At 34.0% G+C, this 26,811-nt stretch overlaps 1 protein-coding gene across 2 annotated transcripts in view; it reads left to right on the top strand.

Annotated features, from left to right (window-relative positions):
• Positions 1-4,561: 4,561 nt before the first annotated feature.
• Positions 4,562-26,811, top strand: part of CrebA (Cyclic-AMP response element binding protein A) — a 29,443-nt gene continuing 7,193 nt past the window's right edge. The window contains exons 1-2 of one of the 2 annotated variants that reach the window (XM_066399714.1): positions 4,562-5,033; positions 13,653-13,709. In XM_066399714.1, coding sequence (XP_066255811.1) covers positions 4,941-5,033; positions 13,653-13,709 — 150 coding nt within the window. In that variant the 5' untranslated portion in view covers positions 4,562-4,940. The remainder of the gene's footprint in view (positions 5,034-13,652; positions 13,710-26,811) is intronic. The other variant, XM_066399722.1, reaches the window with a different exon arrangement.

Raw genomic sequence — 26,811 nt, 5'->3', positions numbered from 1 at the left:
TATGTAATACCCTCCAAGTAATTTTCTCAATTTGGGTCGTCTCATCGATTGCTACATCTTATATAGGTTGATTGATCGGTAAGTACATGCTTTACTGCATATGTAGGTCATTTGAGCGTTCTGATATCACTTATCATTAGTGAGTCAATAATCTTTACTTGGCAATGTATAGTGATTTTTGTACTGATTTTGTGTACTTCTGTTTTAGATCATATTTTTAGAACCAGAAGGTTAATTAAAATTCGGCGTGTATGTATTAGACAGTCATATACATTTCTAAATTTGGTGAATGAAAAATACAGGAACGGACTAAAAAGTGGACTTAATTGTCAAAAGTTACAAAAGATCTGGGAAAATCATAAAAGCCTAAAGCAATCAAAGTGCCTCGCTTATTTTTCTAATGAGTAAGCATCTAAAAAAACCTCGCCGTAGGTGATGAACTGTAAACAAATTTTATTTAGTATTAACGTTTTAACTGATAACAGATGAATTTGTCGAAAATATGTATCGGATTTTTCAATGCGTACTTAATGTTTTTTTAATGACCACCCTTTATTTTTTCTAATAACACAAAATTTTATAACATATTAACGGAATCTTAAAAATAATTCATACAACCTCAGATTAATTATTTTTTTAAGATTCAATAAAAGAATAATAAGTTAAAAGTAAAACATTTTGTGAATAAAAATATTTATATCTCGAAATATTGTGGAAAATCACCACTATCCGTTAATTCCTTCTAATTCCTATTCCCAGTTCTTTTCAGCAAACTGTTGACTACTTTTCTAGTTTCCCACGTATTGTGTATTTTTGCAGTTGCTCTTCATTATTAATTTTATTAACATTGCTTTTAGGCTAATTTCCCTATGTAAGCCGCATCCAAATCCGAATTTCTGGATGGCCAACTCATAGATATATGAATCACGTAAGTGTGAAGCAGTGAAACATCCACTATTCGTCAACTACAAACCTGAACTAATTTGAAATTGGTTCATCAGTATGTGAACTGAACTTGATGGCCCTTGTAGGTATTAATTTCAAGATAGTATATTCTGAAAGGATATTAAATCGTTCAACTTTTTCCTATCTAAGCAACTCTGAAGCTGTTACCGTTTCCTTCTTTTATTAGCAATGATGGATATTAGTGTTAACCGACCTTGGAACTCTTACAATTCCCGAGATTCCCCATATGGTGACCCTCAAATTTGTGACACTCTGAATAAAGAATAAATACTGTGTCGCCTGTGTTAATTATTCCATTGTCGGAATCCTGTAGGTGTTTTTATGGTATATCCAAATCCAATTTGATAAACTATACCTTCTCTTTGTTCTTCAGGTGGGTTTGATTCAAATGGAAAAACCGTGAGAGATGCGAAATATGTTCAATTTGCAGGAAAGTCGCTAAATTTCGAGCAATTAATCTGTACCAAAGTAAGTAGGTTTTAAAATCTGGATTATTTCAAAAATGTGTATTTGTTAATAACAGGTAACTGCAACACGTAGGTGTTTAATAACACAAGTAAATGTTTTTGTTCATGAATTGTATATAATTTTGTTTAATCTTTTTGTATAATATTCGTATGCTACATATATTTTAGTCGAAAAATTTTCACCTAATTTATTTATTTTATAAATATTTTTTTGATCCTAACAAGCCGCTATTCTTTGCTGCGCCTATTTATCAAAGGCCGATAATTTATATTATGAAATAGACATTTTTGAAGCAAATAATACTAATATGTATACTGTAGGTACAGCAAATTTATTCCAAATATATGAATACAAAAGTACAAGGTCGGACAAAAATTATATAATTAAAAAAATGATAAGCATAAGCACCAATGTAACCATGTCACGCATTCGCTTTTATCAGCATTCTATGCCGGTGTATTGTTGGAAACAATGATAAATGCTGAGCTTGTAAAATATTGTTCAAATTTTTAACAAACAGCAACGAAATTTTTGACCTAATTTTTGCCATTGCTTTTGAACCTATTAGGATTTCCCTTGCACCATATACCTGCTGATTATCCCCCACTTGATTTATCTCCTTCCATGTAGATTCATGCCTATAAGGTTGAAAACTTATCGCAGTGGCGCCCGCCAAAAGTGATTCATCCAGACGGACGAATACCCGGCAAAAGATGATAACACCGGTTCGGGTATAAAAAAGACATTTCGGTAAGAACCAAGGAGGTACCTGCAGACAAAAATAATAATCCAATTGTGAGGAGATAATGAAACTAAATTCTCACAAGCTGTGACTGACTAAAAGGTTTTTGTATTTTTATTGAATCCACTCATATATCTTTAGGCTTATGGGCTTTTGTATGCTTATTAGATTCTGGGGGTGCGACATTAAAGTCTGAGCAGTAAAGTTAATAGCCGCATTATTATCGAGTTTTAGATGAATTGTGGTTAAAAAATTGAGCAAAAGTAATGAGAATTAACATTTTTTAATTTTACGTCTCTAGGAATTATTGGACAGTGATAATTGCCTGGCTAAACTGAACGCACCACAGGAAATTTGGTTAATAGTTTTCAGATATGGAAGTTCTGACCCGCCTTATGAGGACGATGTTGGGCGATGGACTTTCCCGGTCGGCGGTTTCCTTGGGGGTGGGAGGCGGTGATTAGAAATTTGACCACTGGCGTCAGATTTGCTAAGGCTGTCCATGGTTCTGAGTGCAGATTTCTGACTCTCTTTGAAGCTGATTAAGCACACTTTACAAAACACACAGAGTGGGTATGTTAACTGTTGCCATTTGATAATGATTTTCAAATCTTTCCTGGCACTCTGCAGTGCTCGTCCCAATTATGCAGTAGCATGATGCCACTTTGTAATGAATTCATGAGTGTTTTCTAAAATTCCGATCAATTCGTCATCAATTTCCGATGTTTGATTTGAAATTAGCGATAAAGTCAGTGTTTGTAAAATCTCTTACAACATGGGAAGTAAAGGAAATGTAAAGTTTTGTCCGGAATATTCTGGCCTTGGTCCATGACTACTCTAAAGTAAACCTGTCCAGATCTTACAGATTTGAACAATATGTATTGTAATTTTGGTAAATGTTTTTTAAATAAACGTTAGAAATCTCTTTTTAAACGAATGACGCATTAAAATAACCAATACTGTATTACAAAAGCACCAAATAAGAGCTCTCTTATTTGGTGCTTTTGCACCTTTTCTCTCGAAACTTTTTCAAATATCCTCATGACAACAGGCGTTATTATTATTTCATGTGTACACACATGTAAATTCCGTTATCATGTTTTTTTTGGCGATTCCCTTAAGTCAAAGGATTTCATAAGTGTTTAGTAGTAGGGAAGAAACCGAAGTTGTATCAGATATAAAATATACGTCAGCTATAATTAAACCTGTGCAAATACGATGGTAATTCACAGATATCTACCACGTATTGTTAAATTAAATAAATTCATCCAAAATATCTGGTTCAAGGTATCTGATCGGTACAGCACCATCTGCGCCTTAGGTGTTTGCTTTATTTCGAACTATTCAACATTGAAAAGCTCTCCGGGAAGAAAAGGCGCATCTCTAACCGTTTCCCAGATATTTTCAATTAAGTTGCTCGGTCACACCAAGGACTAATGAATCCCATCAATCTATTAACTACTTGCATTACGTGGTAGGCCATGACGACAATCAAACATCAGACGGGCGCCATTTTTGATATTTCCACTGACAGTTGCAATATCGATAATTAGTCGTAACTATACTAACGCAGGGTTTGTTTCATTCATACTTTCCCAAACTGGCGGAAACTGGTTCTGTGGATCAAAAAAAAGGAAATCTTCGTTCGAACACTGGAAAATCCAGAGATTGCCACCAGACACATGCCTGAAGCGACGGAAGTAAGCAAATCATCAATTTCCAGGCAGAAGCTATTTCCCTATCGTTTTACAGCTCTTCAAAGTTTGTTGTCGAGGAATTTTCAAGCCAGAATTGATTTCTGGAATTTGATAGTCCAAAAGCAATATTTTTTTCTTTAATAAAATATTGTTCACCAACGAGGTAATAGCTAAGAGAAACAGCCATTTAATACACTTATTTAAATGAATTTTACGTACTCAAAAACCTTTCTAAAGCAATTTCAAGTCTGCAAATCAAAAACTGTGAGATTTATTCTCAATTTAAGTATAAAAAATAGTTAAACATTCCGTAGAATGGAAGTAATGTTTTATAGGGCATAGTTAGCTGAATCGTTCTATTTTTTTTAACTTTTAGCACCCAAGACACATTTGTACCAAAGTTCCTGGGCCACCCTACATGGAAATAAGTCTGTAGAGAGCGGGGTCATTATCTTTCCCGTCCGTAAGGCGGACCCACTTTTCCCTTATCGGGAAAAATCCCGTTTCAAAGCGGGCATCCACTAAACAAGTCAGGGGCACTACCGGACATTCTTTGAGTCTCAGCGCAAATCACCACTTAAGCTTTCTTCCTTCGGCTGTCTCTGCCTCTCCTCACCACAAGGCTCTTGCGACCTTTAATTATTGTCTACCTCGAAGCCTTAATTAGTCCTTTCATTAGCGATCATCCTCCTATCGGCTTCAAATGCGCATCCGTTTCGCGTCGAATGTGACTTCAGACCGTACATTCAAGTCCGTATTACGGTATTCGACTTTCAGACCGCACGTTCGCCGATCATTTGTCGGCATTTCGCCGAGTTCGTAATACCGAACATTCTCACAGGAACATCCCATATATTCACCTGTTTCGGGTTATCAACAGGTTACCGGTAAACTTACGGCATATCGGAACATTTGTCGTACACGAACGTCAGTCGAGTTACTCAGGATATGCGTGTGTGCGACTTTCACCATATGGAAAATTAAAGTCGGAAGGTTTAGTGTGGAAATTACTGTTTTTCTTACAGTAACGTTTTGAGTTAGTAAATTAACTGAGTACCAGAAGAAAAATGATGGAGACCTGCTTTGAAGTGGATAAGTCCTTTTACGACATCGACTCTGAGGAGGACCTCAAGCAGTTCTGGGAATCTGAATTGGATCCGGTAAGTTTCTCCTTTAACGTTTGCATAATGCCTTGTTATCGCTTATTTTATAGTAAATACGAGTATTGGTGGAAGGACCTGATCGTTTATTAGCTTGAAAAACCGGTTGATGGGAACGAATAAAATTTATGGTAAAAGTTCAGATTTTGGGCTGAGAGGCCTCTTCCTCGCGAGTGAGAGCGAAACGATTATAGATTCAGGAAATAGCTTATATCACTAAATTTATCAGTTAAAGTGCTGTTATAAAACTAACGTATATTAATAGCAGGGCAATAATTAGGTTTTGCCTTATCAAGAGTGAGTTACCTACACGTAGTGCGGCTTATCGCATGCTATCAAGGCATTTCCATTAATTGGAGTTATTGTGTAACTGGTTCAAACCAAATTCTTAATAGGTACTCATACATGTGCTTTCACTCTCTTGTGTGCAGATTTTGTCACCTCGAATCATCTCATGCGTATCAACCACCAAAAGCTATTTAAAGGGGCTCCAAAGACTACTGAGAGGTTCAGAAATAATTCGACCACAAGAGAGCTTTGCAAATATGAGCTTATCACTAATATTCGCAAAAGAGAAAAACATTTCTAGTGTATTCGTACTAATATTGTTGCCGGAAATAAGCGCATGTTGGAAATTAAGAGTTAATCTCTTATAGAAAAAAACTTGAAAATGAACTGAATCTCTCCCTGTTAGTTATAATCATGTTTTTACCACAAAAAGCGCATGTTTTAGCACCTACTTAAGTAGTACCTACATCGCGATAGCTAGAAGAAAATAATCTAAATAATGCGCATATTGGCAATCCCGCTCAATGGTAAGCAATCAAATCCCTAATAGATCAAATTTAAAGTGGAAGCCACTGTTGATGATTAGTCAAACTAGAGTGCTTAACTTTCACAAAGTTTTAATCAAAAAAAGTCCGTGTATAAACCTGTGCAATATTATAGGAAAAGAAAGATTTGATCAACCGTGTAGTCACGAGAGCGTGGAATAGTGGTAGTTCCAGCTTCTTGAAATGTTATCGCTTGTTGTCACCATAAATTTGAAATAATACGCTTTCAGATTATATCATTATGCAACCGCATGGTAAATCCCGAAACATGGGGAAATTTATGATTCGCTAGTAACATGCGTTTAACGTATAATTAATCCTGTACTCAATATAATATAATTAAACTGAAAGATTATCTCTGCATTATAAGTGAGTAACGAGAAATGTATTTGATGACTCCATTTGCTTACTAAATTCCTAGGATGCGAAAATGTTTCCAACTGGTTTAAAGGAACCAAGCCTATACTTTAATCTAGGCCTCTACTTCCTTTTATTATATGTATCTACACCGAAGAAGCAACATTTTACATACATGGACATTCCCGCTCCATAACAGTTAACTTGTTTAACCATTACGTTCTTATATCAGCATTTTCGATTGCCGGAAACAGGAAGTTTTATTACCGAGTAACTTCTGCCTTGAATAAAACCCAGTTGGTAGGCCTAAGAATTGCCAAGTCTCAACAAGTTAAACACATTGAGGATCGGATATCTGGATTTATAAATAGGTCTTCAGTTATATAGCCTCATAATCACCAGACTTTCGTTTATCTTAGTTTACAACTGTTGAACAAATTAACCTATATGCAACTATGTGGAACATTGCTGTGGCTTAACAGATGCTACTTTCCTATAGATTTTAATCTATGTTTCAAAGATTCAACAATACATGTCAAGAATCTGTTCTTGATACTCGGAGCTTCTTAATGCACATTGCAATTTAAATATGGGTATATTTGAATGCAAATGAAGTCGTATTCTTAACCGTTTCCAGGACATCTATTGTGAAACTAGAATTTGTAGTACCCTGCGCGAAAAAGAAGGTTGCTTTTATTGTTAAAATTCTCATTTACCATAACTGTGCCAATATCCTCAAATTATACTCTGTGCCGCCCACCCTACATCGGATAGCCATCTTTGTTTAAAGAGACTTAAAGAGACAAAACTATAAATGTTTAATTTTTTTTAAATTTTAAGTATTTCAATGCTTCATCTATCCTATTCCAATAGATAATTGAAAAAGAAATGGTAAACCTAAACTAGTTTCTTAGAGAGATTATATGAGCATTTTGATATTTTCAGCCCTTTTTTCTGCATTTTTAGCCGCATTATCATGGAACCAATTTAAAAAAATTATTCTTAGATATGGCGGCAAGAAGTGTCTGCTTTCTAAGGAAATACGGTTTCGTAATGTTTGTTTAAAACGCCGCGCAAATTAACCTATAACACGGTCGAATGCCTTTGTAGGGTCGATGAAACCTTGCGAAATGGTGTTCTCCTGTGAACCTAATGCTGTGGCATAAGAATTGAATTGCGTATAATAAGTTCATCATCAGAATGGTGATTCATGTCTATTCAAAAATAAGTTTATTCCGTAATAAGATATGCGTTGAAGAACTTGGAGATTTAATAAAGTTTATATTTAGATTTTCACGGTTTTTGGCAGTTTCGAGAGAAAAAAAATATATACATTTTGTTTTAACCCAGATTTTGTCTTCCAAGAAACTAGTCGAAACGAAAATGGAACATTGTATGGCACTTATATTAATGAATTCTATCTCGATAATTAAATACAATACCACTCTTACAACATGTGGATAATGTGACCGGCAAATTACATGACACAGATTGCGATCGTGATACATGGTACTGAGTGCCTGATTGCTGCGAGTAGATTTTCTCGTGTTGGTGCAAACGTGCTCTTTTCACATTGAACTATCCAAAACTCAAGTTCAAACCACGATTAACTATTGAAACAAGCCTCCAAGAGAAATGGGTCAAACATCGATTTTGAAGGCAATTTGTTTGTACCGACCTTAACCTGCCTGGTTCGTATTTCAAAATTAATTAGTTATGAGGATTATAATCAGCGAATTTCTCGTTCAGTAAATTTTAGAAAGCTAATAGAGTCCGTCTTCAAGTTATTGTTTCTTAGCACGATTTAAGTGAATATCGGAGGTCGTTCTTTCTCTATATCCATTGGTTGGAGAAAGAATTATTTCAAGTGAATGGAAAGGAAAAAGTGTTTGTTTAAATGTGAAAGGAACCGGGTAATATCAAGCAGAAAGACCTGAGAATGCGCTGATATAATACTGAATTGTCTGCGACCGGCCTCTCTTTGACTGGAAAGTCCAAAATATTTTTACGAAGTACGCTAATACTGTTAAAGTTAGTACGACAAAATGTACATAAATCATTGGTTAGTATCGAATAGTCCCAATAGGATGAATCTTTATCTTGATGACTGATTTTCCAAGTAAAGCCTTTTATTGTGTTGCACACCTATATTGTTGAATCCTTTCCTTAACCGCAGCTCTGTTGTCAGTACAAACCTTATTTTCATTCCGTAAATATAACTCGGGATCAGTTGTATTTTATTGCACACGTGGCATTCGCCAAAATACGCCAAATGTGAGTAAACCCGTCTAAAATTCTTATCAAACAGTAACGGATAAGGCTGAGTTTAACGCATTTTTCAACATAAGCAGACAGACAAGAGCTGATATCAGCTAACACTGCTACAAGTACATAAATGTAAATGATTGGAAAAATTGCCAATGTTAATGTTATCGAAAAATTGACGCAAAAAGTTTTTTTTTAAATCGTAAAATTTATGAAGTGGTGAGCTAAATTTGTTACTGTTGTACGCGATATCAATTAATTTAAGCTGAATTGCATTAAATTTTTTTTTATGGAGAATTTTAAAGGAACATTTTTAACTCTGAGGAAAATTAATAGGTAATCAACCTCTCTCATTTGGGGGAATATTCTTTCCTACACGTATGTGATAAAGTTGTTTTACCGCACGTATTTGCAAGCTAAAAATAAAATTTTACCGTACATCTTGGGCCTTAATTTTTTTTATAAACTTGCCTAAACAATGTTGTAATGTCCCTTGTAGTTTCTGAGATACAGAATGAAGTATTCTGGTGTTGTATGGTTGTAAAACGTATTGAGACGCCATGCTGCTTTTGAGACTGTTCACGTGCTTCAATAAAAACGATAATTAATATTTTCTAAAGTGTTTCCACTAATTTGCAGGTGGTTATTCAATCTGCTGTACAGTGAGTCAAGTTCGTATTAAAGTTCAGATATATTATAATAATTTACTTGTTATCCAATGGTTTCCTTGAATTTCCCCTAAATGTTTTTAATAACATACTTGTTTTGATTCAAGAGTATGTCCAAAGTTGTTTAGAGCTACTAAGTGACCAATTGTAATTTGCAGCTAAAATACGAGATAATTGATCCAAGATGGTCTCTGCCAATTGAGCTAAGTATTTTCACTATGATGAATACTTCCATTAGTAAACAGTTATCGCCATTTTATCTATTTTAATAGAGGCCATAACTAATTCCATTCCAAGAAAACAATCCACTTGTATAAAGGCTTATCAAGCTCCCAGTGTAATCATTATGTCAATAAACATTATTTAATACTCGCGCGTGATAAATATATTGATATTTTTGTATAAAAATTTATTTAAAAAAATCTACTTGCTTTGCTAGTGACAAGTGCATCTGACGGAAGTATATTAAGATTGAAAATGCTATTGTTATATTGATATATACTATATTGATTGCAATTAAAGTGAAAGTCACATGTATGACTATTCCAAATATATGCGGGTTCATTTATTTAGTAATTTAATTACTTCGAAATAATTTTTCCAGTGCGGTTGTTTTACGAACGGCAACTTTCACTGATAACCAGAAATTGTGCTCTAAAATGATTTAGAAATAGCAGAAAAAATGTGGGCGCAAAAGAACATACATTACCCATTAGCCTTGTTACATTTCAAGCAGCATTTTTCCCATATGAAGATGAAGAATAGATTTGTAATAGGAGCAGAGCAGTCTTAAATTTTAAAGTTCAACAACTGTCTGCCCGGAACGACCTCGATTTTACAGAAATGCATTTTTGCTGCTGTTCTCACCGCGAAATAGACCTTTCTCTTTGTCTTAACATACCAAAACCATTCACAACCACATGTAACAGCAATTTATAATATTATAACACCCGTTATTTGCCAAATCGCAAACAGTTCAATAGTTAATTTTCTTTTCAAAACTGTTTTTTCCTTCTTCTCAAGGCGTATTGATCCCGTTAGAAGAACGAAAAAGAAAGCGGACTTGGCCTATTCATTTGTTAAGCGCGCCTCATTATGAAACAGGAACTAATTTTAAAAATACTTAAGATGCAAAAGATATTACGATTTTTTACAAAAGCTCGAAATCGCGGGACAAAACCATTTTGACATGCTCTGATTTCGGTACGCTTTTTATCGTTCGACCATTCAGTCGTATCAAAGCTGAAAGAGTGCATCCGGACCTCCAATCTAATTTTATGTGTATATAGATAAAGTAAACATGCTAGATGGTGAATTATACATATAAAAACACAGCCCAGAGAGTAATTTTTATTTATTGAAAGTTTCAGTAGTTAAGTTCTCTAGGCCTTCAAGCTGGATTTCATGTTCCAATGTAATATTGAATTCAATTTCAATGTAACGGCGTTTTGGTATTTCGAGTTTCTGGGATATTAACGGATATTTACCAAAGGCCGTTCTTCCTTATTTAGGTGCTGAAATTTCAGTTTCGCAGTCCTCTACTTTATGCAAATTTTTTTTTAATTTCCAGATTTTGCCAGAATTTTTCGATTTACACAACCGCGAGCCTTATTTCAGAAGAAAAAAATGTCAATGTGAAAGTGAATGTCATGATAATTCTGCGGTTTATTTGCTTTTTTCCACTGTAACTGCTACCGATAATTGACTTGTTGATGTTTTCGTTCAGGCACGAAAACATCCATTTCATCTCTACTAATTATTTCCTAGGTATTACTTAATCCAAAAATAAAAGTGGGGACAATATTTAGAGGAAATTAATCACTAAATCGAATTCGCTAATAAATACATCAATCCGGACTATCGCTGCAATCTCAAATTGGCATCAAGAAGTTTGTTCTTTTGTGGGGATTAATAATATTGTCCTTATAGCGATCTATGGGCATTTCCAGAAAAATTCAGGTCCTCCACCGCATACTCTCCGTAGGTCCAAGCACAAACTTAAAGTTACAATTCTCCAAAGAATCTGGCAACATAGCTGTCATATATGAATAACTTTCGCTCTAGCGATATCTCTGTCGCACTCATAAGCTTGTCAAACAGTGCCGCCATTTTCTTTTGACAAACCGGCAACACCACGTTAACCTTTGCTACATATTTTGTCCAGTTTTTATAAATTTCCTCAAACGTTGTCTTCATAGTTCAGTTTTCTTCATTCTGATGATTTAGCTACGAGGTGGTCTTGGTTTGACCCACTTTCCTGGCATGTCCACTCTTACATTATTAAGTAAGAAATAACTACAGTAACAAATATTGAAATTTTACCGCGATAAAACTTTTGTCAGCAAATTTCAACATGACTACAAGATCTTGAAAAGTCATCTACAACAGCGTTAGCGTAAAAATACGTAGTTATGATTCACGAAATTCTAATTCAAATATAGCAATCATGCATCGAAAATTCTAGAAAACTCTAGACCAACATGAATTCATGCGATCTGCATATAAGAAAAAGGCAGTTGTGGTGCGTTAAGCGCACTCCTTCCTTTTTAAAAAATTATCGATAACTTTCAATGCCCTTATTACATTATAGATGAAAATCTCATTCATATTTACAAATTTAGTATACGACGCTATTGTTACGCTAAACCAATCGCGGCCAACTACAACAGTAATTTAGATTAGATTAAAGTTTAGATAAAATTGAAAATATTACATACTTATTGGGTTCATAGTTTTTTTTTTCACAGACATAGTATTACAGGGCCTACACAATTGTCATTTTGACCCACTATCCATGTCTGGACAATAAATCTCATCCATGCATACAGGCTTAGTAATTGAATTTACACTTGTTCAGTAATAATTGAGCTCATTTTAGATCGTGTAACACAATAGAGACAACATGTGCTCTCGAATCACTTAGATAGGGAGCGATATTTTAGATTTAGATCTAGCAATTATTATTTGAAACTGGTAACAATGAGTCCAAAAAAAAATTTAACGTAGTTAGATTTGATTTATCAAAAGAGTATTAAGAAATAGTGATTCTGTAAGAAATATGATTTTTATCCCCTTTCAATCGAATTGAGCACAGGTATGGCATATGATGCGAGTTGGTTCCAACAAGCTAACACCTGATTTAGTAAAGATTTTTGGGGTTGAAGTAAAGATACAAAGTGTTTACTGAAGATGGGTCGGTTGAAAACTTAGAAACTAGTCTGGGATCTGCTTTTATGGAAAATTATTCCCCTAGAAAAATGGTCTGGAAATTAATTTTCCTAGATTTAGACAGACTATTTCATATTATTATTTCATAAATATTTATTTTTAATTTCATTCCCTGACAACCAATGGAATGGCCGCAAAACAGATTTGTTTACACGTTTCTGCTTTATAATTATATTATTTACTTCGTACTTATTGTACCTATTTCTGTACTTACGCCAGAAATTTACTTGCTGTCTTAACACAGTCGCTCTAATCTCTTCACCAGTACTTATTTAATCAAAAACTGATGTATTCTAGTAAAAATTCTATATTTACAGAAGATATTCAGACATAGATGATTTAAGCTCACAATGGTTCATCGAAACCATTCGTTCTAGAGTTACAATATTTCAACGGTTTGTTATCTTCGACAATTACTCCGGCTTCTGCTTCACGAACAGATGTTCGAAAATCCTTAAAGTCGCTCAGATTTACCTTAAAAAACCAACTGGAACTATATTATGTTACACAGTGAGTATCTAACAATACGTCGACTAATTCTGCCTAAAGAAGGACACGAAGAATTTTTGCCGTGGGTTAACAGTAACTCAGTGTAATGACCTTAGTGCTATTTGAGCGCCTTTCACGAGTCGCTTGATGAGTTAGAAGAAGCCTGCGATCGGTCATCTTCATTCTTCATCCACTGATTCCATTGCGTTAAGCCTTCGGGTCTTGCTATTAATCGACCATTAGGAGGAATTTCCCATATTGTATTAGCTGAATTGAGAAATAGATAGATTCAGTGTAAAGGCTTGAATAATTCAGCAAAGCCCTAAGAACTGTGAGCAAAAAAAAACGTAATTTACCGAACTCAAAATTTTTATTTTATGATACATTTTATGCTTAAATATATGATATAAAATAAGAATTTTTGAATGTAGGAAATGATGCAATAGGGATTTATCTATGCAACTTATTCAAATGACCCATCGCTACGTTTGTTAAGTAGTATTAAGTATGTTGTTACACATGAATATGATAGGATCTATTTCAATGAGGCTATAATAATGTGGGCGTTAGGAATCCGATGCAATGGGACAACTTCCTGGAAACCCCAGTCAAGTAAAAATTTACGCAGACATACGTGTTTATGTTTTAAATATTGATAGCCTACTTAATCTAAGTGTAAACTAACTGAATGCAACTATCATCGCCTTTTAACAATAATTGTATTTATTTGATGAACTTCATTTGCTGATTGGTAAATATTGTCATTTCGTTTATTCTAGGTAAGTGACCTAATATCCTTACCACGAACTTCGCTCAGAGCACAAATAACATATCAGGTAAGAAAAAAATGAATACTAATTGTTTAGAGGCGGTTCTATGGTTAATTAATTAATTACGTATCATTGTTTGGGTTTAAGCGAATTTATTGTTGCCACTGTTGGAAGCGTTTGTTGCCCTATTTATTATAGGTACTGGCCTTGCAGTATTGGATATCAAAATGGAGATTTATTTTTAGATATGTGTTAACATCAATAAAAATTTTAATTCTGATCTATCATGCGTCTGTACGTTCACTGAAAGAGCCTGCAGCATGTCGTGACGAAAATTTGGCTGGCAAATTGGGTTTCGACAAAAAATTAAAAACTTTCATTGCTATGCATTTAAGTTTTTGCGTGCCAGTTATAGTTAAGGTGTACGTAACTGTGTCTGGCCAGTTGTTCTTCAGCATTTTAAATACAAGTTGTAGAATATTTTGAGAGTTAAAATGAACATTTTGTGCAGTTAAAAAGCGGTTCAGTTTGATGTCAGCATGGAAAAAGACATGTTTTGCCTTTCTCCTAATCTGGATCGACTCGAATTGACCTTAAAAGCGAGGTTTTACAAGTATCCAGAACTTTACGAGAGGTTACAAACAATGGCGTAGGTTAGTTCAGCATCAGTTTTTATTATTATGGTCTTTTCAATATTTCTAACATACCTTAAAACTTTGAAGAGTGAGAATATTAACTTAAGAAGCACTTGCATTTGGCGTATTTAATTTATTGATCTTGAAAGCGATTTTTCGGATTTTCTAATCGGCGCCCATTTCTTAATGGGAAAAATTTTTAAAGTTAAAATAACATTAAAATTTGATTAAAAGAATGTTCGTCAATCGAAATACAGACCCATAGTTTTTATTTCATTATTTTCAAGATCTTTTAAGTAAAACAATTATTTTTCACTTTCAATATCATAAGAAATCTTCAAGGCAAATGAACGAAAGTCGTAAAACAACACAGAATTACTTATGTAAAGAACTCATTGTGCTTTAAACCGCTAAATATATTTTCCATGAACTAGAGATTGAATAACTATTAGAATTTCAATATTTTCCACCTTTTTTTAAATAAAACTCGTAAATATTTTCTATCCGATAACGCGAACGCATTTCTTGATTATTTGTGCAAATATTGTTAATGTTCTCCTGAAAAATCTATATAAAGCATTAAGTGATTAAGCATGTAGGTACTAGTTATATTTTCCTAAAATTCCTGTAAGTGTTTATTGATTAAGCAGTATTTTACATACCGGTGTCTTTGTTTTGTTGTTATTAATGTAAAGTTTATTACAAATTCTAATAATCTTTAAGCAATTATTTATGGAGGAGCACGATTTGTATTGTTCAGAACTCGTGGTTATGTTGTGATTAAATGATGGAAATTTTCTCGGCCAAGGGTGGAGTGATATAGAAAGAATTGTGTAGTACTACAAATCCTTGAAAAGACACTTTTTTACCTCTTGCCCAATGTGCAATTAGTAATTCTATGAGGAATTCGAAAGGTTGCGGTAATTAATTAGTTCCAAGTACGTTGAGCAAAGTAGGTAAACAAATATATACTTTAGGCCACGAGGTACTTACTTTTCTCTGATGATTTCATTCGCCATTGAAATCGTGGTGAGATTAACTGTTATCCATTTAGCAATAACAATTGCCAATAAAGTACCAAACATTTATTTATTAAAGTAAATAGCCTTTAGTTAAATCTTACTTCATTGTATATAACAGAATATTGTTCATAAGAATTGGTTAATGATGTGTTGCGGCTTTTTCAAAGAAAAGGTGCATTTGCTATGATGACATCACGTTGAAAATTACCATTACAAGAAGTTAATTTTATATGCGTTTCACGTGGTGTATTCTGTTAACCTTCCAAGGCCTCGTCGCTGCAACATCCCATAAGTTGCTAATGGTAGATATGGTTAATTTCAAATATAGCAGATACCTACACACAACACTGCTTCCTCCATGCCGATGATTCAACGATAATAACAGAAAGGAAGAAAGTGGAACTGAGAGATATGTTGTTTTTTTAAGGCTAATTAATTTGGATAATGTTTTGCAAAGTTTAAAGGGAATTGTATCGGAAAAGGTGTTGAAGTTGATTTGTAAAGAATAACCCTCTTTCTGAGTGCTCTTGAAACATTTACATCTTGCGAAGCATTCAGTCATCTTGGGATTTGCATACTTTTCAATGAATTAAAACCTACTTTAGCAACTCATCATTTCTGCATTACTTAGTTTTTTACGGAACAAGCCCATCAATTCTTCACTCGTCTGTTGTACACGTCTTTTAATTCTTCAGTAGCTTTTTGCTTTGCCCTCAACCCCCAAAAAAATCCCAAATTCAAAATTACGAAAGCATAGATTGCTCTGTGGTCTATTAGTGCGCCCGCGACGAGTGCTTTTGCATCCGGCAAGCATGGTGCATGCTTTTGAGGTTTTTTAGTCACTCTGTTGCCTCGAACCCAGACACATTATTGAAAATATTGACGTTCTTGCTGAAATCTGGCAGCGACTTGGCAGGGACTGCTTTTTTTAGAGCAATTATAAGCCGGTAAATCGAAACCTGCGAGATTTGTTTTCAATTTACAGAATACAAGAAATACTTAAACATGCTGTGGAATGAAAACGCGCTCCTTTTTTATGCGGCGTGTTTAGCTGGATCGCTCCATTCTTTTTTCCGCCAGCCCGCTTTACTCGTTTGTAGCATTTTTGGGAACGACCGACATAGTACTACCACCATGCTCTACCAAATCCCTGCGATTGGCAACACGGCTGAACTTGACAACGCTGCACATGGTTCTACTGCACCCTACACTTTGCGTTCACTGCATTTGATGGAACAAAGAATGCTGGGACGATCTAACCGTCACAGCTGCATACTTAATACTACGTCACAACGCCATACGTCAGTACTACCATTTTAGTCAGAGTATCACTTGTGGTCCACCCAGTGTGCATTTATTTGACCTTTGAAATACCGATCAATAAGTACTTTAATATAGTGAGTAAACTCAGAAATAAATCTGATGTAAGCCGGGCCATTCATCTCGTACCGTACAGCCTTGTAAATAGGAAAGTGTCTGATTGCACATGTAGGATACACTGTATTCACGCCAGCTTTGTGCAATTTGCAACAATAACAATAGTGCAGTGACTGTAGTTACAAGTGAAACTCTGTCCCGGAAGCTGATTTCTCAGAAAATCGGGCATTTTGGCTATTGTTACTATTGTTCCGTTTCTTCAAAAATATATACGCATATACAGCATGGTAAGATCTTCGATTAAACGTATTTGTGAAGGTTGGTTGAGGTGTGAAATAACCACGCATGTAAATAGGTGGATAGATCTTTATTTATTCCAAGTGTAGTACAAATACATGCATTACACAAAGGCATGCGATGGCATGGAACACGTCAGCAAAAACAGAATTCATTCAAAAATGCCCAGCAAAGTAAATCAATGAGGGCACATAACACTCATTAGGCAACTTCTATCACACATAAAACATTTTTGAATAAATAGAATGCGTGCTTGCAGAAATATTTCCTTAACACTACCTTTAATTTATTCTTGGCAGAGTTCCCACTGCCTCAGGAACGCAGTTATATAGATTGCTTAGAACGCCGTATTTTTCGTTAAGGAATTTTTGATCGAGCGTTGTACAGTTATTTTAGAGACATCCTGTATATTTCTGCAGTCGACACTCTGCGTTCTGTATGTAGATACCTATAGTTGTAATTGTCTGCCTTAAGATTAGTCTTTCGCCTCATCCCAAAGGCATGCCTCCCATGTAGGGACAGAAATCTATCTTCATTAGCTACTACAAACATTGCACAGATATATAAACTAAAGAAAGAAGATTTCTCTCCATAAGAACATTCTTAGGACTATCCTAGGTGTGCATTCTACATGCAGTGTGTCCAAAATGGGGATTTCATAAACTGTAATAAGTATAGATTTGGTTAAATGGGAGAAAAATTGCGCATTCAAGGCAGTAGTTACATGGCACAAATAGATTTACAAAATAATTTTGGGTTTTCAGTTATTTTCAAAAAATGGCCATATACTTTTTATTTTTTCCTAAAATTATGGTAAGAGGCAGATAGAAACTGAAACTACTTTTCCATTACAGTTTTTTATAAGCTTTAATATGACGCTCTTGAGTTCATTGTATCACATTTTGCTCATCAAGAATGATTTTTTTCTCATAAATACGACCCAAATTTTTTTGTCTATTTCAAGATAACTTTTTATTACAAATTCATCAACGTATTACCCTTAATGATGTATGCAATATTTTGGGTTTTATTACTTTTTTATTATTTTACGTAATTATAAACAACTTACTTTTTAATTAATCATACATTACCTAAATTATAAAAAATGTTTAAACAAGTATTCGTTATTTTCTAAGCACAAATGTTGCAGCTAGAGTTGTAACTAACTTTTTTGGTGTCTCCTTTCGTTGTACCAAAAAGAAGTGCTGCATCATCTGCATACAAACAGCAAAGTTTGCTTCCCAGGAATGTCAGGCAACGTGTTTGTCTAAAGAGCATTTAGAAGGGAATCCAGGGTACTCTCTTAATTAAATTTATGTTATTATAGAACACAAATTTTCTTCCCCGAGAATCAAGCTAACGAACCTGGTACCGTTCCACCAAACGCAATGCATTATCTCTAATACTCTATTTTTTCCACTTTGATGTGAGTAATTTATGATTTACTTCATTGAAAATTTTGAAGAGGTCCAGGCGCATGGCCAAAATATACAGTGGCTCACAGTCAAAATGATGCATGCCTAAATTTTCCAATTTTGCTGTGATAATTTACTTTTTATAATATAAGTCTAATAGCAAATAAAAGCTATATAAAAAACTATTCCCTGGGATGTGAAATAATAATATATTATACTAAACCAGATTTTTAAAATACATTTTTTCATAATAGCACGTCACAATAAAAATTATGCATTAAGCGAGTATAGGTAAAAAATATGTTTACTAATGACATTCCAATGTTTCTCGTTGGTAGCAAGTTGTATTTAGTTCAATTTATATTCTGCAGCAGTTTACATATTAAAAGTGCAATGGGTCGCCATACATCCATAGAGATAAGAGAGGCAGTAATTTTGAACTTTCAAAAAGGCACAAGTCAAAGAAAAATTGCGGAAATTCTTAATTTGAGCTCTTCGACAGTTCAACATATAATAGAACGATATAAAAAGGAGGATCGTATTATCAGCAAACCTCGTAAAAGCAGCCGAAAAATTTTTAATCAACACGACGAGCGATGGATTTATAGAAAGATAAGAGAAAACCCCAAATTAAGTGCACCAAAATTGACTGATTTGGTGGAGAAATACTTAAATAAGAAAGTGTGTGTTGAAACGGTACGAAGATGTTTACGTGCCAAAGGTCTTCACGGCAGAATCGCTAGGAAGAAGCCGTACATCAGCCCGAAAAATAAGAACTCCAGGTTACTGTTTGCTAGAGAGTATTTAAAGCAGGATTTAAAATTTTGGAAAACTGTTATTTTTACTGACGAAAGTAAATATAACTTGTCTGGCAGTGACGGAAGAATAAATGTTTGGAGAAAATCAAATGAAGAGTTATTATTCCAACATTTAAAAAACACCGTAAAGCACAGAGGAGGAAACGTGATGGTTTGGGGATGTGTAGCTGCCTCTGGAGTCGGGAATTTACATTTCATCGAAGGAAATATGGACAGATTTATGTATTTAGATATTTTGAAAACAAATCTTGAAGCTAGTACCGAAATATTGGACTTAAGTGGTAATTTTAAATTCTATCAAGACAATGATCCTAAGCATTCCGTAAAAATTGTGAAGGAATGGTTGCTTTGTCATTGTCCATCAGTTATAAAAACTCCTGCTCAATCACCAGACTTGAACATAATTGAAAATGTCTGGAATAAACTCGACGTAGAAGTTAGAAAACATCATATTTCCAACAAACATGACCTGAAGAGAGCTCTATCAGAAGAATGGGCCAAACTAGATCCAGACTTTTTAAAGAAATTAGTTGAATCAATTCCTAATCGTTTAAAAGAAGTAATTAAAGCTAAAGGTGGAGCTACTCGACATTAGTTCGTAATAGAAATTACGTTTTTGAATATTTTTCTTTATGCATCATTTTGATTGTGATCATCATTTTTTTATTAAATTACGTTTGCAGGGGTACCGTACAAGTTAGAATAATTCTTTATATGACTAGTTAATCTTGTATTAATTAAAAATAAGATAATGTAATAAAACAGAAATAAATGTTTCTATTAAAAAAATTAAAACAAAATAATCAGTAAAAATTAGCTGCATCATTTTGACTGTGAGCCACTGTGCCTTTTGTTGTTTAGAGATTTAATTATATTCACTAGCATCTGATATATGGCTCTCAACGTTGACTTTCACTTTTTAAAACTGTTCGGCTTGTCAGATATAATTGACCACTTCTTCATCAAGCCTATATCGCACGCAGAAAACCTGCCATTTTTTCTTCATTCCTTTCCGATTGTTTACAAACTTCGAATATGCGTTTCTTAATTTATCTGGAAATGTACTGGTGTTTATTATTTATACATATATTTATCAAAAATAATAAAACTTCAGCAACAATGTCAACAGCGTCTTTCGGCACAGTAACAGATATCTGATCGTAGACCACAGATTTTACGTTTTTTTTTATTTTGTAAATCTCATTTAGGTCGATTGGGAACAGATGCTGAAGTTCATTCACGACAGGTGGAGGGGTATTGTTGCAATTTATACTTCGACAAAAATTTATGAAATATTTATTTATGCAATTTATAGTTTGAGCTCCATTTGAGTACTTAGCAGAAACATTTTCTATAAGACTACTTCCATTTGATCAGTTGGTTGTAATCTTTCTTACTACGTGCCAAGTAGTCCTTGTTTTGTTTTCTGTATTATAAATGATATTTCTATTATGGATTTTTTTAGCTTCCATTGTCACTTTCCCTAGAACATCACAATATGCCCTGTAGAATTAACGAAACTAATTTTTCTAGAATATAACAAGTGTTTATGTCTACGTGATACTTTTATTCCTTTTGTTATTCGTGTGTTGTCATGTCGGACATGACTCATGTGCTTAACGGAAAATATTTTACGCAATATGTTTTTGAATAATTGCATGAAGATGTTATATGCTGCATTCGCATCAGCTTATTCATATATGTACCTGCAATCAATTAACATAACTAGATTGTATATCAGTATTTCCTGAATATATAGTTTAGTACCTCTTTAAAAGAAACTGTCGATAATTCCAAATCCCTTTCTATATACACAGAAGATCATTATTCTCTGATTACGATCCACGCAATAGGCCAATTCAATAACATTATCCATGAACTCCTGGACAGAATTATCGTATCATTCTTCATAAACCACATCATGTTCTTACATTTCCATTAAATGTCCATTATCATTACATCCTGGGTAACTTAGGTGTTATGCGTTTTTTAGATTTTGGAGTCTCTGTGGATTATGGAAGCGTCTAAAAAATTTTACATTTGAGGTACATTTTTTCTTAACATTTCGTTGTTTGGTTTACTTCGATATCTGATAATAATTAATGGAAAAAATTAACGCCCGTTTTCAATTAATAAAAAAATTAAAATAACAATAACCTGAAGAAACTGGGGATAATAATGCCGGTTGCACTCAGTTTAGATCACCATAATCTGGCTTTTTCATTAAAAAAAATTCTGGCTAGTGAAGAAATATGTAAGTCTTCGGTGGTTTTATGTTTATTGGTATTTTTCAAATTTATATTTCGTGTAAGTGTTATTTTTTCAGATAGTATGATGTATTAGTGTAATGTAACATGTACAAACAGGGCGTTTCCTTATATTTAGTGAAGATGTTATGATCAGGAAATGTTATTTGGTGAAATAAAAGAACTTCGTAAAGTTAGGAAAAAATACAAAAGTCGGTAAGCTTCCCATTGAATACTTTATATTTTTCGGCGATTTGATATATCGTTTTTTCCGAATATAAAAGGACATGTAGATCCGCCGTTTTCCAATTTTTGCATCGGTAAATAATGGTTTTATCCTTTAAGCTGATGTGTAAAAACTGAATCACAAGTATAAAGATGATGTGTTATTAAATGATTACGATGATTAAATGATTAACATTTATAAACGTAAATAATTGGAAAATAACTGAACCAAATCTCTTCATACTTTTCTAAACTTCTCTCGAGCCTCTCTTCGTTTCTTGGTAGGTTCCATATTTCCCCGGAACGAAGAGGAACATTTCCCCAAATTTTCCCTGCTTATTTTGTTTGCGCCTGACTGGTCATACAAGTGTTTGAACATGAATTCTTTTCGTGCTTAATTTGACCTTTTAACAAGTGTCACGGCTTTGATCATAAAGAACTTTTCCCATGGTTCTCGATGACGTTTAAAAACTATACCTGTTGTTTTATCAAGGATGTGCGCGGAATAAACGGGAATATAATCAACTGAAATGAGGTTCTTGTATTGGTACCTACATGTCTCAATCATTCAATAGAACGTTTGATAAAGTGCTTGTAATGATGGCATCTGACCTTCCATGACATTTCAATGATCTTTCCCAACATCCAATAATCATGATATTTAAATGAATCGGGTTTATAGAGCGTAGGATAGAAGAAACCCGTCTCGCAGAATAATCAATGGGTGTGCAAGCCGCATGCCATTACCCTTTTGTCAAAAACCAGGTCCTTTCACTTCAATCCGACTCAATTATGTTGGCAACATATTAATCACCGTGCTGTTGAACTTACTGACCCGATTTCTCGAAAAAATCATGATTAAAAGCTTCTGTTACGTAAGGTAATTAGTCGAAAAGTGGCAGTTGACTTTGGTAAGTACCGCTCGTAATTATTTCTCTTCAATTGGGCATTATGTTGATTTCAAATGCTCATTGAGACTCTTTTCTTCTCTGGTAAACATAAAAAACTTCCATGGTTCATTGACATTTGAGTCGCTTGCGAAAAAGTTGTTGCTAAAGTAGCCAAGCAAAATGTTTAGTCATCTAACGGTACAATATCAGTAATATTCTGGGCTGGTTAGGCGAGTCGAGTGGTATATGGGTGAAGTATGAATGCATGACAAAGTAGCCTTGAATGGTATTGAACCTAGGTAGGTACTTCAATGATGGGAACTTGTTGGATGTTAGCGGTTAATTAGTTTGACATTGAGAGAAGAAAGCCGAGAAACGGTCCATTGTAAGGGCCAAATTAATCAAGTACTGTTAACTTTAATTACAAGCTAATTTCCGTTGAAATGCCCGAATGAAGGATGGTGATTGGTCAGATTTTTGGTTTCTATGGAAACTAGCTTAAAGTTAACTGCACACACCTAAATTGGCCCTAAGGACCGCTTCTTCCACGTTCATGTTAGCTGTCAGTTAAAGACTATTCGGCAGATGTGGCGTCTTTCAAACTTAAGTTAAAGCTCAACCAACAGTTAAAGGAACTGTCTGAAACCACCACAATTGACATAAACACGTTGCCTGATAGTTTCCCTCAACCGTATGTTACTTCACATGCAACTTAGCAAGATGTTGATGAATCTGCGTTTGGTGCCGGTTCCTTTAAAGTCCTGCTAAACTACATGTGAAGTACTCGCAGTCGAGGCTACCATCAGTCAAAGTGTCTGTAAATTACATCGATGTCACATATAGCTATCTTTCCTTCAACTGTTGTTTAAATTTCAGTTTGAAAAACACTTAATCTGCCAGCAAGTTGTTAACTAACAATCTCGCTGACAGCTGTCGATCCCTCACTAAACATTATAGAACCGGTACTCAGTAACAGAAGTCGCAGGATTTTTTAATAGCAGTACCATTATTTTTAAGGAAATAAAAGTTACAGCTGAAAAGCCAATTTGATTTCACTGAATATTTTACTGCCAAATTATCGGTTAAATTTAGTCACTTTACTTTATTAATTTACCTATAGAAAGACCTAAGAAATACCTAACTTAATTAGGCACGGCTTAGCTTCTTAAATGTTCTCTCTAAGTATCTTTCGTTTTCGGATTAGAATTAAAGGGTAAATCATCTACTCTAATGGAAGAGTTTTAACTAGATATACTGGTTATCCGTTTTAAAGTATGTCCAAATGTTTCTATGTAATATTTGAATGTTATTTGTTATTACTGTGCTTGTATACATGTATTAAAAAGTATTAGGGATATTACGTAGTATTTCTGACAAGTTTCAATCCTCCAATCCATTTCCCAATATTTCCAATGGAATAAGAATACCCAGGAAAATACATATTTGCTGTGTACCACATTCCATATATGGTATAGGTTTTTCTGGACGACCATCGCTAATGGTGTCCAGACTCGCTAGGTTGGTTATTCTTGTTGGAACTATCGTCATTCAATAACTTCATGAGGTTTTTTGCCCAGACTCTACTTCAGTATTTCTAAGGAAAAATTATTATAACTGAATTTGACAAGATATTAATAGCTTGACCACAAACGCGTTTTCTTATAGCAATTTTTATCGGTTTTCGAGTAATTTGAGCTAGATAATGAAAATGAAAAAAATATACAAAACAAAAATATGTATGTATTTTCACTATGTTTATCACGGTGACTCTATTTTTTCCAATATAAAAAACTTTTAGAGAACACTTTCTAAACCTTCTTTCGCCGCATTAGGATTTTCAAGCAATTATTTCTACCAGGAAGTGACCAGTTTCCGTAGATTATTTTTGTATTATTATTACCACTAATGCAAACAGCTAATGACTATCCGGATTTTGTATTTTGCAAAGCTTACTGGTTGGTTCTATTCATATTGTCATGAGTACCATATTTACTTACGTAATAAGTATTTATATTTATGGGTTTTCCCATTTTGATCCTTTGTAAGACATCACTTAATTAACGTAATTTATAAATTTCCACTGGGTATACGTTATCGGTTTTGTTTTAGTGATATCAGGTAGTAATGGTTTGAAGGGTTTATAGAAGACAACCTTGGGTTGCATTTTCATGCCATTGCTTAATCTCGACTTGAACAAATATTAGTTATACTTCAAAGATAATATTTCAAATTAGTCGGAACTTTTGTACACGATCCCATCCGACCTAGTTTTGTTAAGTGTTAATTAACTAACTAATAATTAAGAATAGGTTTTTTTCAAAATTCTGAATTTTGAAAGTTCTACATGGTTTAGTCGTTTTTCTCGAAAGTATTTTTTAATAATAAATGACACGCCGTTAATAAGTTAATGGGAAAACAGTAATGTAACGGTATCGCCGGTGTTGTTGCCGCAATCCTTCAACTTTATTCAATAGGCAAGACGACCTCGCATAGGAGTCATTAGCCACATACATCCTATATTTGGGTGTAGAGAAATAGGAATACAAATAGTCAACCAGAAGCGACAATAATTATTATTACTATGACTGTGCAATTACAAAATTGAGAGTGTAAAAATCGGCCACTTTCCATATTTAGGCCGCTCTTTCTCTACTTAAGCGTAGGCGACATAATGGAAACTGTCCTACTTATGTTGGGAAGGCATCCATAATCTATATGACGTCCCACTCGGTAAAACGTGGGAGTACAAAACACCTAAGTAACGCAAATAAAAGAAGTTTTGATGGAAGCTCTAAATTAGATTATGCAGATTCTAAGAAAGTGACGTAAAAGCTGAAATTGGTCTTAAAAAAATTAGCAATATAACGCCAATAAACAATCCAAATATACAGAAACAAATTGGATAAGCGGTGTCGATGACCGTTGGTTATGGTCAGAAAGGTATTCGTCAGCTTGTTCTTGTCTGAATACTAATTGAACACAAATATTCGGGTGAGACACCTTCATAAAGTTCATCATTTCCCGTTCTACAGCTTTTGCGTGAATTTAAATTCCTGAAGAACATTTCAAAACGCTATGGTTGTTTGGTCTATGCAATTTCCTTAATTCCATTTGTCATAGGGATGATTCAGCAATTGGTTATGTAAATCTGCCAATTTCATCAATTTCTAATTTTAACGCCTTTCATTAAAATCAAGTTCTTTGCGCAAATGTCGTGATTATGTGTGTTTGTATTTTTCAAACCCAAACGTAGAAGGAAATGTTCATTAATTTGATGTCTCATAGATAGGACTTTAAGCGCCGCTCTTGGACGCTCTCGGCCACTTCAAGTAATTGAACAATATTCTTTTAATTTAGTTAAACACTAGATATAGATGCACACTGCCTCCAAAAGTCAATCTTCTAGATTGCTGCATTTGGAAGATATAGTTTTTTTCTGACTGTTTTTCCTCGTATTATTTACTTTGCGATTAAATTAAAAAACCGAAAACTGCTCTCATTTAACCGTTTTACTTCGTGATAATTTATCACCATAATTATTACAAAATTTTCCAAATATTATGACTAATCTTGCAGATATGATGAATGAAAAGTCAATATCGATATTAATTATGCGAAACTTTTCTTTTTTGCTTTCAAGTTATCTGGGATTTATCCCCTTGTGACTTTCTAAGAGTGTTGCGTAAGTTCGCGATAACATTGTATAGAGCGAGTTAAATTAAACACAGGGATTATGATTTTAAATCTTTAGTTGATACCACTACTGTTGAAACAATAATTACTTGCTATTAAGGAGTAAGTTGGAGGATTATCAAATTTGTGAGATCTCATAAAAATCGCTTTTAAAATGGTACATTTGGCATCTATTGTTGATTTTGATTAAAAGTGGATCAACACGTAATTTCCGATTCTTAATTATAATCAAATTCGGGGGGCAATTTACTTTTTTATATAGTACAATTAAACTGCTTAACGCCAGAAACTCACCTCAGACCTCCTTCTTGACCTTGAAGGATTTTATTAATCTCATTTATTGATCTATTGAATTATTGGCAAGTGAGGAATAAATTACAGAGATTATTTAAGACACCATTGGAAATTTGTTTCTAAAATTGTTGTAGTGAACCTTTGAACTGCCACTCATCTGAAACCATAATCGCTCACATAATAGTTTATAATTTAGTAATAAGCAAACTCAGATCGATGTTTAGTCTTAACGGCAGAATTAACTATTGCTTTAGTT

Source organism: Euwallacea similis, chromosome 1, assembly GCF_039881205.1.
Source record: "Euwallacea similis isolate ESF13 chromosome 1, ESF131.1, whole genome shotgun sequence".
Classification (NCBI taxonomy): Eukaryota; Metazoa; Arthropoda; class Insecta; order Coleoptera; family Curculionidae; genus Euwallacea; species Euwallacea similis.
Note: the sequence above shows the minus strand (reverse complement) of the source record. Positions and strands in the feature narration are given on the sequence as shown.